The sequence below is a fragment of the Neopsephotus bourkii genome, unplaced genomic scaffold, assembly GCF_033783945.1.
Source record: "Neopsephotus bourkii isolate Nb327-2 ecotype Australia unplaced genomic scaffold, CSIRO-AGI_Nbou_v1 NB_1248, whole genome shotgun sequence".
NCBI classification, from domain to species: domain Eukaryota; kingdom Metazoa; phylum Chordata; class Aves; order Psittaciformes; family Psittacidae; genus Neopsephotus; species Neopsephotus bourkii.
The window spans coordinates 1,637,082-1,649,799 of NW_026901733.1; the positions used below are offsets into that span (position 1 = coordinate 1,637,082).

Below are 12,718 nucleotides of genomic sequence, written 5' to 3' on the forward strand. Positions count from 1 at the left end.
AAAGTGTCTCAGAGAGGCAAGTGCAGTGGGAATCTCCTTTTCTATACTGGATGGTTTTAGCACAGTCTATATAGTATAAGAAAACAATAGAAACCATTGCAAAGAAGAAAAAATGTTTTCCCTACCCAGGTGAAGTAAATACAGAAGACCATAGGCAGTCAAGTTTGAGGAACAGTTGTATCTAGAGAGATTATAAAGTATAATGAGAACATTCTCCAGAAAATTTAGGATAAGGAAGAAGCCAGCTTTTAGAGCATCTACCTATATCCATTTAAACTCCATCCTAAACCACTCCTAGTCATATTATTAATAATAGTGCTGTGAAAATTCTGCTATTGGTAACAACAAATAATTAAAGAGAACTTGAAAGATTCTTTTAAAATCATTTCTTACATCTTTTCTCTGGTATAAAAGCCTGTGGAAGCAACGTAAGTTCTCTGATAGGTTATTTCTCCTAGTAAGCAAATAAAAAGTTGGAAAACCACTCATCCTTTGTCCACTGAAGTCAGTTATTCTTAGTTCTGAGATGTGACAGTATAATGCACCTCTGTACAGAAAACAGTTCCACAACCAAAATTAAATCAGCTTTTAAAGATTATTGCTGCTAAACAATTAAATATAGGGACATATTTTCGCTTGCAGTTATAATACATATTGCAGGTTTCCCATCCAGTGTCACTAGAAGGACAAAATGAAGCTCCAGTCTGGTGTATCTTCCTGTAAGATGTTTTGAAACAATTCCCACACAGCACTATCGGTTCACCCATCCAGTGTCACTAGAAGGACAAAATGAAGCTCCAGTCTGGTGTATCTTCCTGTAAGATGTTTTGAAACAATTCCCACACAGCACTATAGGTTCCCTCATCACAAAAGCTTTCAACAGAACTTGAGGTAATGAAACTCTTTATTAATAACTCCATGCTTCACTTTAATATTACCTAAGCTGTGGCAGCTCTCAGCACTGAAATATATAATGCCATTTGCTATTACTCTATGTACTTTTGGATGTAAGCAAAGACAAACGTTTTAGGTTTAGAATGACAATAGATGAAATAACAATTGATTTGTTGGGGTAATGCTTTGGAGAAAGGAAAACCAAACTATATATGAAAAAGTCAGCTCTCTGTTCATCCATTCCCAGCTTAAATGTTTTATGTGCATGTACACATATTTATTATTCATGTATGCATTTGTGTGTATATTTGCACACAGATAATAAAAGCATTTCAAAGACATAGTTTCAATGAACTAATATACAGCAGTTGTGATGAGAGTTACCTAAAAACTACTAATTACTAATTGATGAACTTATGTTTCTGTTGAGTCATTATATTAACACTCTGAATAACAGTCTTTTAATATAGCTGACATCAGAAAAAGAATAATTATTTTTTAGATTCCCATAGTAAAAATAACACTTCATTATAACAATGGAAGTAGTATCAGTTGGTAACATTAGTTTAAAAACTTATCTTTAATATTTCCTGAGTTTTGGAACACTGGTCAGTATGACCTGAATTTCTGTTGATGCAGATAGATAATTCTTTTTTTTAAAGCAGAATTCATAATAGTACTCATTATTTGCTTCTCCATGTCTTGCTAGGCTATTACTTATTATTATCTGTGGTACGTGATCTGCAGAAACCCAACAAGTTAGGCAACTTTATTTTGCTGATTAATAGCAAAAGGGATGTAGAAAATACTTTAATGTGTGTTACCTAGGAAGAAATGGGGTATGTTAGATATACTTGTATGTGAAGTGCATTTTCATTATTACGCTCAAATAGTATAAAATGCAATTAGTGTTTCTTGGATTTTATTGATAATGGGTAATAAGAAAAAAAATCATCATTGTGGTGGATAAGACTGCAAACGTTACTGTTTTGAGAATGGATTTCAAACATGTATTCAATTTGTAGGATTTTGATCAAATTATCAGAATTACAATGTGTTGAAAGACATTTAACCTTAAGAATTATTTTTTGTTAATTAAAGATTTGAACTAATTGTCACTTATTTTCAAAGTAAACGTCATAGATCATGACCAAAATCCAAACACTATGATCCAGAACAAATACTATTGATGTTTTTCATAAGCTCCTCCTCTCTACAGGAATGGACTTTACTGAAGTAGGTAAACCAAGCAGGATTAGCCTTTTCATTGAAATGACAATGTATTTATTTTACTAGGGAGCTGAAGATTAGAGCAGCTGATCAAAAGGTTTGCCTATCATCTGCCCGGCCACTTAGTCTGTGTCTAACAAATGCCACGATGAATATCAGTAATCCTCAGGAATTTATAACCTGTTAATGAATGCGACCTAGTTAAGAGGTGGCGAGGAATCATAAAGTTCTGTTTTGAGCATTCTGACGGATAAAGACAAGTCAAATAAAAGAATCTGCTCCATTAAGAAAATGGGTATTTTACAATAAATCACTGTTATTTACCACCATGATTAAAAATGGGCATGACGCATCTCATTAAACATGATCCTGGAACAATTGTTCAAGACAATGTGTGCTTCCAAATCTAGAAGCTATGCATTGCCTCACACATTCCCTGGACTTTCAACAATAAATAAAAACATGTGAGCGACCTTTTTTCTCCTTTCATTATGCATAACTGTTTAATGGACTTTACCTGACAGTCATTACCCATGAAAATTAAAAACTATATTAATGACACTGATTTTTTGAGTATTTGTTAACACTAGAAATTTATCCTGGACTAAAGCAGACTATTAATTATAACTGCTATTTTTAAACAACACTACCTGTGACCCTGCCTAGTCCAGAAACGAATGTCACGTTACAAGGACATGAAACCACTTTCAGCTATTTCCAAGCAACTCCATCAGTAAGCAAGCCCTTTTAGCCTATCTACTTTGGCAGATATTCCGAGACATAAATTTGGTCAACAAAAACAAAAAATTCTTTTTAGAAGTTAAAAAAGACAGAGCCAACAAATACAACATAAATTCTAAACAACTTCCTAGTTCTGCATCTCTCTTCTCCCACCCAAAATAAACAGATTCAGATTGCAAGAGGCTGACCGATAATGAGAGACACTGCACATCCATCACCCCTCAGGGTGATGTGAGAGCACACAGGGGTTTGCAAGACAGTGTTCAAACTACAGATATAAACCTCAAAAACCAAGAGGAAGGCAATAAGTATATGATGAGCATTTATCATTCCTAATACAGGTCCTGGTTCTACCCTGACAAAAGTATGATAAAGAAACATTAAAGCACTGGTTCCCAAAAACACCCAGGTGAAGATTGTTTCCTGCAAGGGAAACAGTCAAACAGACAAGTGTTTTCATAGGAATATCTCATGATCGTGTTACACAGCAGCTTATGAGAAAATCTGAAAGTTGTTGGGAAGAATATTGATATTACTCCCACAGGAACCAGAACCATTATTGTGCTATTGGCCTACTTCACTACCATGTGTGTTTTAAGCTTATTAAGTCTCATGGTGAACCTCAACATTAAATTTACACCAACTCCCAATGTTACCCAATCAGTTTATTTATATAACTTATTTTAGATAAGCCTGCTCATAATGTTTGGTCAGGCTCCTTTAAGTGGTCTCACCTAGTATTTCTTGTTGCATTCTTCAGTCTGCTATTGCACATTTTCCCCTTTTAACATAAAATACATCATGATATTCACACTTTATATGTATATCAAAATAGCTACTGTTTCCAGGAACAAGTAGGTTGCACCTTCGCAAACTCAGATACGAAATTAAGTAAAAATGAATGAATATTGCAAGGAATATAAAAAGAAGGAAATTTAGCAAATGTAAAGGGAACTTATTAGATTTAGGAGGATTTTACAAAAAGAAAGGGATTCCATTTAACTGTTTTTATAACACGCCTAACACTACAGCTTATCATGAAGGGCACATCAGTAGAAGAGGAAGAGAGGCAGTACATTAGAGACCCTCTTCAAATTCAGAGAAGATTCGCTATTGTATATTTAGCTTTATAAAATAACCATGGTCAAAATTACTGACTTTGAACATATGAAGCAGGTTATTCAGATTCTGCAGCTTAAGTGGCTTAAGAGATTTCCAAGAATATGTTCAAGGAAAATCTTGACATTGGCTTCATTTAACTAAGGAGAGATCAAGAAATAGTATACCACTGCCTTATCAAACCAAACGAACTGAGATAAATGGGACAACTGAAAGTGATTACAGTAGGCAGAATTTCAAAATAAGACTAAGGAAACGGAATAGAAACCGAAAAGCTGGGACCTTGAACCCACCTCAGTGTATATTTTCTTGAGAGACATGATCGAGTTTTAAACACAAAAACTTAAGATTTAAAAGTAGTTTTACAGTATCTAGCATTAAGACAACCATTTTAATTGTATTTTTGTATTTTAATAGAAGGTCGCTGATGACTCAGGCTTTATTTCATCTATTTAAATGTAGTCCTGTGATACTTTAGCAAATAGAAACATTGCAGTCATGCCAATGCAAAAGGAGAACTAGAAAATATAACCCATTAAAAACAAACCTGAAGCCCATTAATTCAGTAGCCAGCAAAGTAAAATACCAAAGCAAACAAACAGCATCAATGTTGAAAATACATGAAAATATTAAATATTATATTGGCCTACGGTTTAGTCATCTGAGGTATCATAAGCAACACAGATAAGGTTGTTTTTTTTTAAGAATATATGACTTTAATTGACTTTGCCCCTTAAATGATAAATTTACAATGAAAATGCCATGTCCACCATAATTTTGAAATACAACATAGCTACCACCGATTTGCTGCAAATGCTTTTGCATTATATTTGTGGCAGAGGAGTATATTTGACAAAAAATAAATTCTTATACACATCCACCCTTGCAGGATTAATAGCAAGATGAATTATTTAAAATTAAATAAATGAAGTTAAAAATTAATAAATATAAAATAATATAAACATTCTTTCTGGATGTCCTCAAGCAAGGTTTCCCTCAGCACAATAATACACCAACCTCCGTAAAAAAAGTGAAAAAACAGGGTCTGTTTATTAAGAGTGAGGCAAAATGATGCAACTGACGTTGGCCTGATATTTTACCTCTTGTGAATTGGGGTATTAAGTTTTCCTAACCTCCAATACCGACATTGGTCCACCACCAGAACTCTGAGGCCACTTGTACTGGGAAGAGCACACACGGCTAACAAATGCAAGGCACCCATGCAGCTTCTGGTGCGTTTGCTGATCCTCTGAGGCCCCTCTCCCAAAGGCTGTCAAAGATGCTAGCGTCAGCTCCTCCGATACTTGCCACGGACAGGTCAAGTAGAGATGATTTTATTTAACTTGGAAGAGGAAGAGTTTGCTCTGCTATCTCTCCATGCTCCCACAATGTGTACTCAAGCATTAGTGGACAAATACATCAAATAAATATCAGATAAAACCACCCAAAATACACTCAGTAATGCAAAGAAAGGATATATTTTAGGGTATGGTCAGAGAAGATATTCAAAGCCTCCATTGTTGCTTCTAGAAATGTCAGGACAATTCAGAAATGTCAGTTCCTTTACCGGTCTCCAGATTGTAATTGAAGGATCATGTAGCTCTCTCGCTCCTTTCTCTAAATAGGTCTATAAAGATCAGCTGAAAAGTGCAGACAAAATTGTTCACTGGTTAGCTTCACCTAGAGCTACAGGGTATATATGTGCTTCGTTTTGTCTTATTGATCAATCTAGCATACATTTTTAGCACACACAGACAAAAATCAGGAAAAAGAAAGTCGATGAAAAATACGAACAACACAAAACAAATAAGGTTCCAATCGTGCAAATTTTGCTTCACTTGATAAAGCACTTCTTGACACAGTAATGTCCAGAATCCCCCTCCCCCAGAAAAATACAGGACTGAAACTGAAGCCTTTTTTTTCTTTTTTTTTTTTTTTTCTGTTTTTTTGGGTTTTTTTCTTTTTTTCCCTTAAGGCTATACAACACGGAGAAATAAAGTATGGAAAGAACACCTCATTGGGCTGAACACTTCATTCTTCTGGCTCTGGACTGAGCCTTTGACAAAGCGATTGTGTGGTCCGAGTTATTTGTCTCACTGGGACAACGACAAGAGAAAAAAAAGAGGAAAAAATGAAAGAGGGGAAAAATTAAAAAATAATAAGAAAGTCAATGATCCCAGCAATAAAATCCGAAATTGACTTTACAATCACAGGTACAAATTGCTCAGGTCGATAATTTCATTTCTCCTAAAGATCACTGTCGTCTAAAACTAATTAGAGGCGCAGGTTCCCGAGGAATTGTCAATATTCAAAGCAAATGTTGGAGTTTAGGAGGTTATCATTCTTCTACCATGACAGTCTGACGGGGTGACTGGAAATATTGTCATGTGCTGCCAAGATCAGGGTGTCATTAACGACTGAATCCTTCCTCCGGCTCACAGATCTGCTGCCTATTTGGCCTTCTTTTATAGTGGAAAGACTAAGAAGCCAGAAAAGGTTGAATATTTCCACCCTCCCATGAGGTTACCCCTTTCCAGTTTGAGATGCACTTTGTCTTCTCTTTCCATGTGGAGCAAGACCCCATTGCTGGCTGCTTCTCTGGTGACGTCCTGATCCCCTGCAAAAGCTGAAATCACTGGGTAGCCGTTTTGCATTAAACTTACCTAAAAAGTGCAAAGACAGAGAATCTGAGTTTTCTCAACACTCTCAATGACTTTTATGCCTTGTACATATCACTAAGCTTTTGTGCAGGTTAGAAACAGGGTCAAATTAAGCTAAGGCAATGCATGATTTCTGTCATGCATGCAGACCCCTTTAACTAAAGTAACCTACAGTCTTATTCTTCACTTGCTGGTTTGTAAATGCACCTTAGTCTCTAGAAATAAGCATTTGAAAGAGGAAAAACAAAAAGTAGAAAAAAATAAACACAGCATCTTCTTTAGATCAGAACCCACCTGGATGGTTTGTCTGTTATAGACCTTGACCACGTGGAAACTGAAACTATATATCCCTTTTCTTGGTGCTACAAATATACTGGAAGCAAGATCAAAATGGTTGCCAATATTAACTAATACCTGGAAAGTAAACAAACAAAACAAAAAAAGGAGAAAGAGAAATCAGACCTCATTTAGAAAACCATCAGTGAACCTCTTACATGAGCTCATGACCGATATAAAGCCTAGCAGAGATAGCATTTGCAGCACAATTAAAAGTGCACTGCAGGGGAAAGGAGCCAAATTACAGAGGCATTTAAAAAGCATCACAGTTCATAAAACGATTCAGTTATGCAATAATGGTCTCCAAAGCCTGCTAGGTGAAGTGCAAATGTCCACACTGCACTGTTAATAAAACAAAGGTGGCAGAAGCGGGGGAAGGGAGGGGAGTGGAAGGAAGGAAAAGAGGGAGGAGAAAGAAGCAAGGGAAAAAAAACCCTGAAACTCATCAACTCATAATGCAAACATATGTTTTTTATCTAGCTTTACTGAAATCGAACCTGCCCTCGAATTCAGTAGTGTACAGAAAATCGCCCTAATGAGATGACTGATGGAGGAGAGAGAATGGTCTGCAACAGCAACGTCTGTCAGCTCATGCCTCTCTGCCCCTCCGGAGAGCTGTGCCGCCTGGCCCGCATCCTCAGGCGGCTGGGGTAGGCCTCATCCTCCTCCCCTACAAGAGTCTTAATTTGTCATATATTTGAGTGTCTTTTAAAGGCAAGAAAAAAGAGTAGAGCCCTTTGGCACATGTGCGATGCCTTGCTTGAGAGCGGCAACCGCATCCTGCCCCGCAGACTGCCGAGCCCGACACTTCGACGGGAATCCAGCACAGGCTCATCGCTCCCTCTCTTCACAGGCACCAGCCTGGTTTGGCGCAATAGGCACGGCTAACAAGGGGAGAAAACCATGCAGGCCCGTAGAGCGAGGGGTGAGCCAGAGCCGGCTGCTCTGCCGCGCCGCTCCTCGTCGCAGCACCCCAGGCGCGCTCGGCTTAGCGGGCTACAGCCTTTGTTTTAATGGATCAAAATACAAAGCGGGAGGAAACAAAAAACAATCCCCTCCGCAAATCCCGACCCTTTCCTCCCAAGAAAGGGAAAAAAAAAAAAAAAAAAATCCCTTATTGCGGGAGCACCGAGGGAGGAAAGCCTTCAAACTCCTGAGAACTGAACACTGATGAACAGTGTCTAAAATACGCTACACATGAAGCAAACTCTTGGCTGATTTTTTTTTTCCCCTCTACTGATCTGACTTCATGACAGCTTATAAGGTGTAGCTATGCAAACTCATTAGGAGGAACAGGTAGACAGATGAATGATAGGCGGCCAGACAGATGAAAACAAAAACTAAAGCAGAGAAAACAGTCTGCGTATGCTAATTTTGGCTGACTCCGCAGTACTACTTCAGGTGTAAGAGGCGGCAGGAAAAAAGTGAATTTCGTCGCAAAAGTCAAGCGGTACGCCGGGACACAGGCTCCGGGAGGCAAGCAGCGAAGAGAGGAAGGGGCAGGACCAGCAGCCCGGGCTGTCCGCTTCTGTGCCCGGCATACCGCGCGCAGGGTAACACCGCTCATTTACAACCCACCGGGGAGAGTGTTCGCCTCGTTTGATAAAGCGGGGAACACCCTCTTCTTCCTCAGCCCTCCCTCCCCCTGAGAAGTGCTGTAACACTGCCAAATGCGCTTGGAACAGGCAGCCCCGGCAATTCCTCGTCGGTAAATCTCTGTCCTCTCCTTGCCCTGAAAATAAAACATCTCAGACGGAGCACCGATGGGGACAGGGGGAGTGCGCACCCTCTCCCCGGGTCATCCCTGACTACCTGGGGCAACCCTCGGCTGCAAAGCGCCCCCACAAGCGCCCGAGGCACAAACTTGCACGTTAAAGCCCTCTCGGTAGCAGCGATGAGACGGGACAAAAAGCCGGCGTCGCCCTCCCACCCACAACACACCCGAAGAATGCCCCGCAGCCACCTAAAAGAACTTCCCAAACTCTTTCTGGGGAGTTGAGCTGTAAAAAAATGCTATTGAGCGGGTGGGTGAGGATTAAAAGATGAAAGGTGAGCAGAAACTAAAGCTTGGGTGCAGGGGCGGGGATGGCGGCGCAAAGGAGGCTAGGGGCCGGACGCGCAGAGTGTGGGGCTGCGAAGGCAAAGCGGGTGTCGGCTGACCTGGTCGAAGTAGATGGTCATGGTGCGGTTGCTCATCTCAGAGGGCTCGTGGTTGGTGCTGCGGGTGGCCGAGAAGGCCACCTTGGCGCTGCCGGAACGCACCGAGATCCCCAGGGAGGAGGTGATGGCGCCGTCGGCCGAGGGGCTGGAGTCGCACACCACCAGGCACTTCCCCTCCAGGACGATGGGCTCTGTGTCGTTCTGAGCCCGCACCGGGCACCCGGCGGGCAGCAGCAGCAGCAACAGCGGCAGCGCCGCCGCCAGGCAGCAGGAGCAGCCTCCCGCCGGCTCCAGCAGCGCCCCCCGCCGCCGCCGCCCCATGCCCAGCGCCCGGCCGCCGCCGCTCCGGCTCGCCGCCGCCATGCGGGCAGCCGCGGGGAAGCGGAGGGGGCTGCGCGCCTGCTGCCGCCGCGGCGCCCGGCGGCCAGCGCTCTGCGGGACGGCGGCTGGGCAGCGGCGGCTGGGGCCGCGCCTTCCTCCCCTTCTCCGCCTCCTCCTCCTTCTCTCTTCCTCCTCCTCCTCCGCCGCTGCGCGGGACGAAGGAGCCTCCTCAAAGGGCGGGAGGCGGGCAGCAGCCTGGCAAGGGCAAAGGCAGCGGTGAAGCAGAGGGGCTGGCGGTGAAAGGCTGGGCTCCACGCCGCCCGGCAGCCTCCCGTCGGCCCAACAGGTCTCCCTGGGAGAGACTTCGCTGCTTAGCGCCTCCTCGTGTCTTCTGTGTCTCCCGTCCCCTAGCACCGGGAAGTCCCGCAGCCCCACCCGTGGTTTAAGCCGGGAGGAGGGGGCACCGCGGCAGGTTTCGTCCTGAACCCACGGTGGATCAGTCTGCGGGCTTCTCGGGCGGTCCCTTTTCACCCCACAGCCGAGGGAGCATCCAAAATCCGGCTCGTTCCCACAGCCCCACTTTTTACTACATCTGCGAGCCTGGTTTATGTCTGTCTCCTAACGCCCCAGCCATTGCGAAAGGAGATTTTATCGTCATTATTATTATTACTAGTGATGCGCCCTCTCCCCCTCGCAGGAGCTGCCCCACTATCCCTTCCCAGGGTTCGTGTGGCCCTGGGCTCCCCGCAGCCCTCGCCTTCGCCGTGGCGCTGCTCCGACTGGGCTTTGGGAGCTGCCGCCGCCCTCCCTGCCTGGAGGTGCTGCGCTCGCGCACCAGCTTGTACTTCCCAACCTCTTGTTCCCCAGGCTAGGTTACCCCCGTTGCCTCCTAAACCCTTTGGAAAAAAGCGGCTTAGGCACCCCTCGGCTCCCACCCTGGCAGCATGCACATTACAAGAGGCAAAACCTCACTCGTCGTCTCCCTGGGAAGTTGCATCTCAGTTTTCCCCGCTCACCAGAACACCCCGAGATCTCGCTCCTGGGAGATCCCCCCTACACTTCCCCGAGGCATCTCTACTGCTGCCCTAACCCCGCATCTTATTATTGCTGTTATTTAAAATGATATTTTGAGAAAGGACCAGCCAGCGGGGAGGAGAACGGCGTTTTTACCTGGGAGGTCCATGACAGGAGAGGAGGGCTGGCTAGGTAGCTCGTCCGTGAACTTGTATTGCTTAGAGAAAATGAGCCGAGATTGCGCTGGCAGAAAGAAAAGGAAACAGGAGTCGCCTCTTTCTCTCCCGCCCATTGCCAATAATCTCCCCCCCTCCACCCCCCCAGCCGCTACCACCGCCACCCCACTTCCTCCCTCCTCCCGTCTCCGAGCACACACACACACTCGCACCCGGCAGGGATTCAGACGCCGGGAGCGGAGTGGAGCGCGGCCCTGGCACACCCCTCACCCCAGCCCCCGCCCCGCACCCGCGCACCCCGCGAGCAGCAGCGGCGAGGCGCGGAGCTCCCACCGGGACGGCCTCTCCAGGGCGCCCCGCAGCAGGGCAGGGTGACCCCGGTGGCGGGGAAATGCCGTAGCCCCCCCCTTATTTAAAGCCGTGGGGCTGAGTATCCCCGGCACAAACGCCGCTGACACACTGGCACTCACGGGCCACTGTTGCCGTCGGGCCGCGCGTCACCACTAGCTGGATTCATAGACTTTAATAATGATGATGATGATATATATAGCACTAACAAGGACACGGTGTTTGGGGTACTTCAGGCTGCGCACCACATTCCCATGCCTGGACCCCTGAAACTCGGCGCCCAGCGGGAGGTGGCGGATCCGCCTTCATTGCCTTTATTAAACTGTTTCTTCCTTGGGGCGGCTCTGCTCCCAGAGCCGCATCCGCTTCCAGACCCCGCTTGTGGTCCAGAACCTGCTCCCGCTCCCTAACCCGCTCCCGGCCGCTCCCGAAGCTCCGCGCCAAGAGCGGTGGTGGGGCGCCACCTGGCGGCGGCGTTGAGCGGCTGACCGGGTTGGACAGCGAGACCGCTGAGAGCTGTGAAGAGGGAAGGAGAAAAGGAGGGAGGGCAGGAGGGAGGGAAGTAGGGTCACATCTGGCAAAGGCGGGAAGAAAGATTCCCAGTGGGCAGAACGGCAGGGAAACTGAGTGGTCGCCTGCTCCCGCTGCCGGCAGGGTTCGGGTGCGCTGCGCCCGCGGATGCCTCCCGCCTTAAGGAGCGGTAATGATGATGTATGCTATAGTCAAGGTTATCATCAGGTATTACTGGCTGCAAATGTTTTGTGTGTCTCGGTTCGTGTGGCTGCTGCTGAGAGGTTGGCAGCAATGCGAGGGAGGGGAAGGCAATGCTCTGGCAATGAAGTTTTGTGAAAAAGCTTTGCATTTCTGTGCATTCCTCTCCATTGCAAATTGTTTTTCTGGCTGTATACAGCATATTCCTAGAGATCCCGATACTCACACTTCAGCATCTGAAAGGAATAGAAAACCACATATAAATGTAAGTGGTACGTCTTGATAAGGAGAAAAAATTTGCATGTGTAACTCACTAGTAAAATTACGATCTCATCTATGAATGAGCACTCCTCTGTTTCAATCTTCTGCTTTAAGCACAACTGAGGAACCCCTGCGGGTTTCTGCCTGATGATTTGCACTGAGAAATTAATCATGCTCTGAAATTGCAGCTAAGCAGTGTGCAGGGAATTCCTAACCTATAGCTCCTCATTTCAAATGAGAATTTTGTACTAAGCTTAAAATACTCATGTTTAATGGTCTTTTTCCTGAGTTCAAGCATCTAGGGATGAGAGTAAAAAGCTGAAGAGTGTAGTGAATTTAAACTATGAGGAATCAGCAGGAGCCAGTCTGTGGCTGAAAGGCAGCACTTGTTCTACAAGGCAGTGAACAGGACCACAGAAATTCCTTCAGAAGACATCTACACTCAGTCTTATATGGGGCTGGTACACTGGGGAGATGCTATTATTTCTCTTTAGGTCACACTACTCAGTCATAGAATCATAGAACGATAAAATTATAGAATCAACTAGGTTGGAAAAGACCTTTAAGATCATCAAGTCTATTACCCCAGGACTGCTAAGACCACCACTAAACCATATCACTTAGGGCCTCATCTAAATAGTTTTTGAACATTTCCAGGGATGGTGATTACACTTACCTGGCCGAATGCCTGATCACCCTCTGTGAAGAAATTTTTCCTAATATCCAATCTAAACGTCCCCTAGTGCA

At 44.6% G+C, this 12,718-nt stretch overlaps 1 protein-coding gene across 3 annotated transcripts; it reads right to left on the minus strand.

The window, feature by feature from the left end:
• Positions 1-3,810: 3,810 nt before the first annotated feature.
• CBLN2 (cerebellin 2 precursor) lies at positions 3,811-11,368 on the minus strand. 3 transcript variants are annotated; one of them, XR_009727100.1, is made up of 6 exons: positions 11,209-11,354; positions 10,632-10,718; positions 9,141-9,418; positions 6,939-7,058; positions 5,998-6,647; positions 5,443-5,624 (listed from the first exon to the last, which is right to left on the minus strand). XR_009727100.1 is itself a non-coding variant. In XM_061364659.1 (5 exons), exons 1-5 carry the CDS (start codon positions 11,306-11,308, stop codon positions 6,450-6,452), a joined length of 783 nt encoding a protein of 260 aa, XP_061220643.1. In that variant the 5' UTR covers positions 11,309-11,354; the 3' UTR covers positions 5,443-6,449. The 3 variants fall into 3 exon arrangements, 2 of the variants coding, with proteins under 2 accessions (XP_061220644.1, XP_061220643.1); XM_061364659.1 differs by having other exon boundaries at positions 5,443-6,647; XM_061364660.1 differs by lacking the exon at positions 6,939-7,058 and having other exon boundaries at positions 3,811-6,647; positions 11,209-11,368.
• Positions 11,369-12,718: the final 1,350 nt, after the last annotated feature.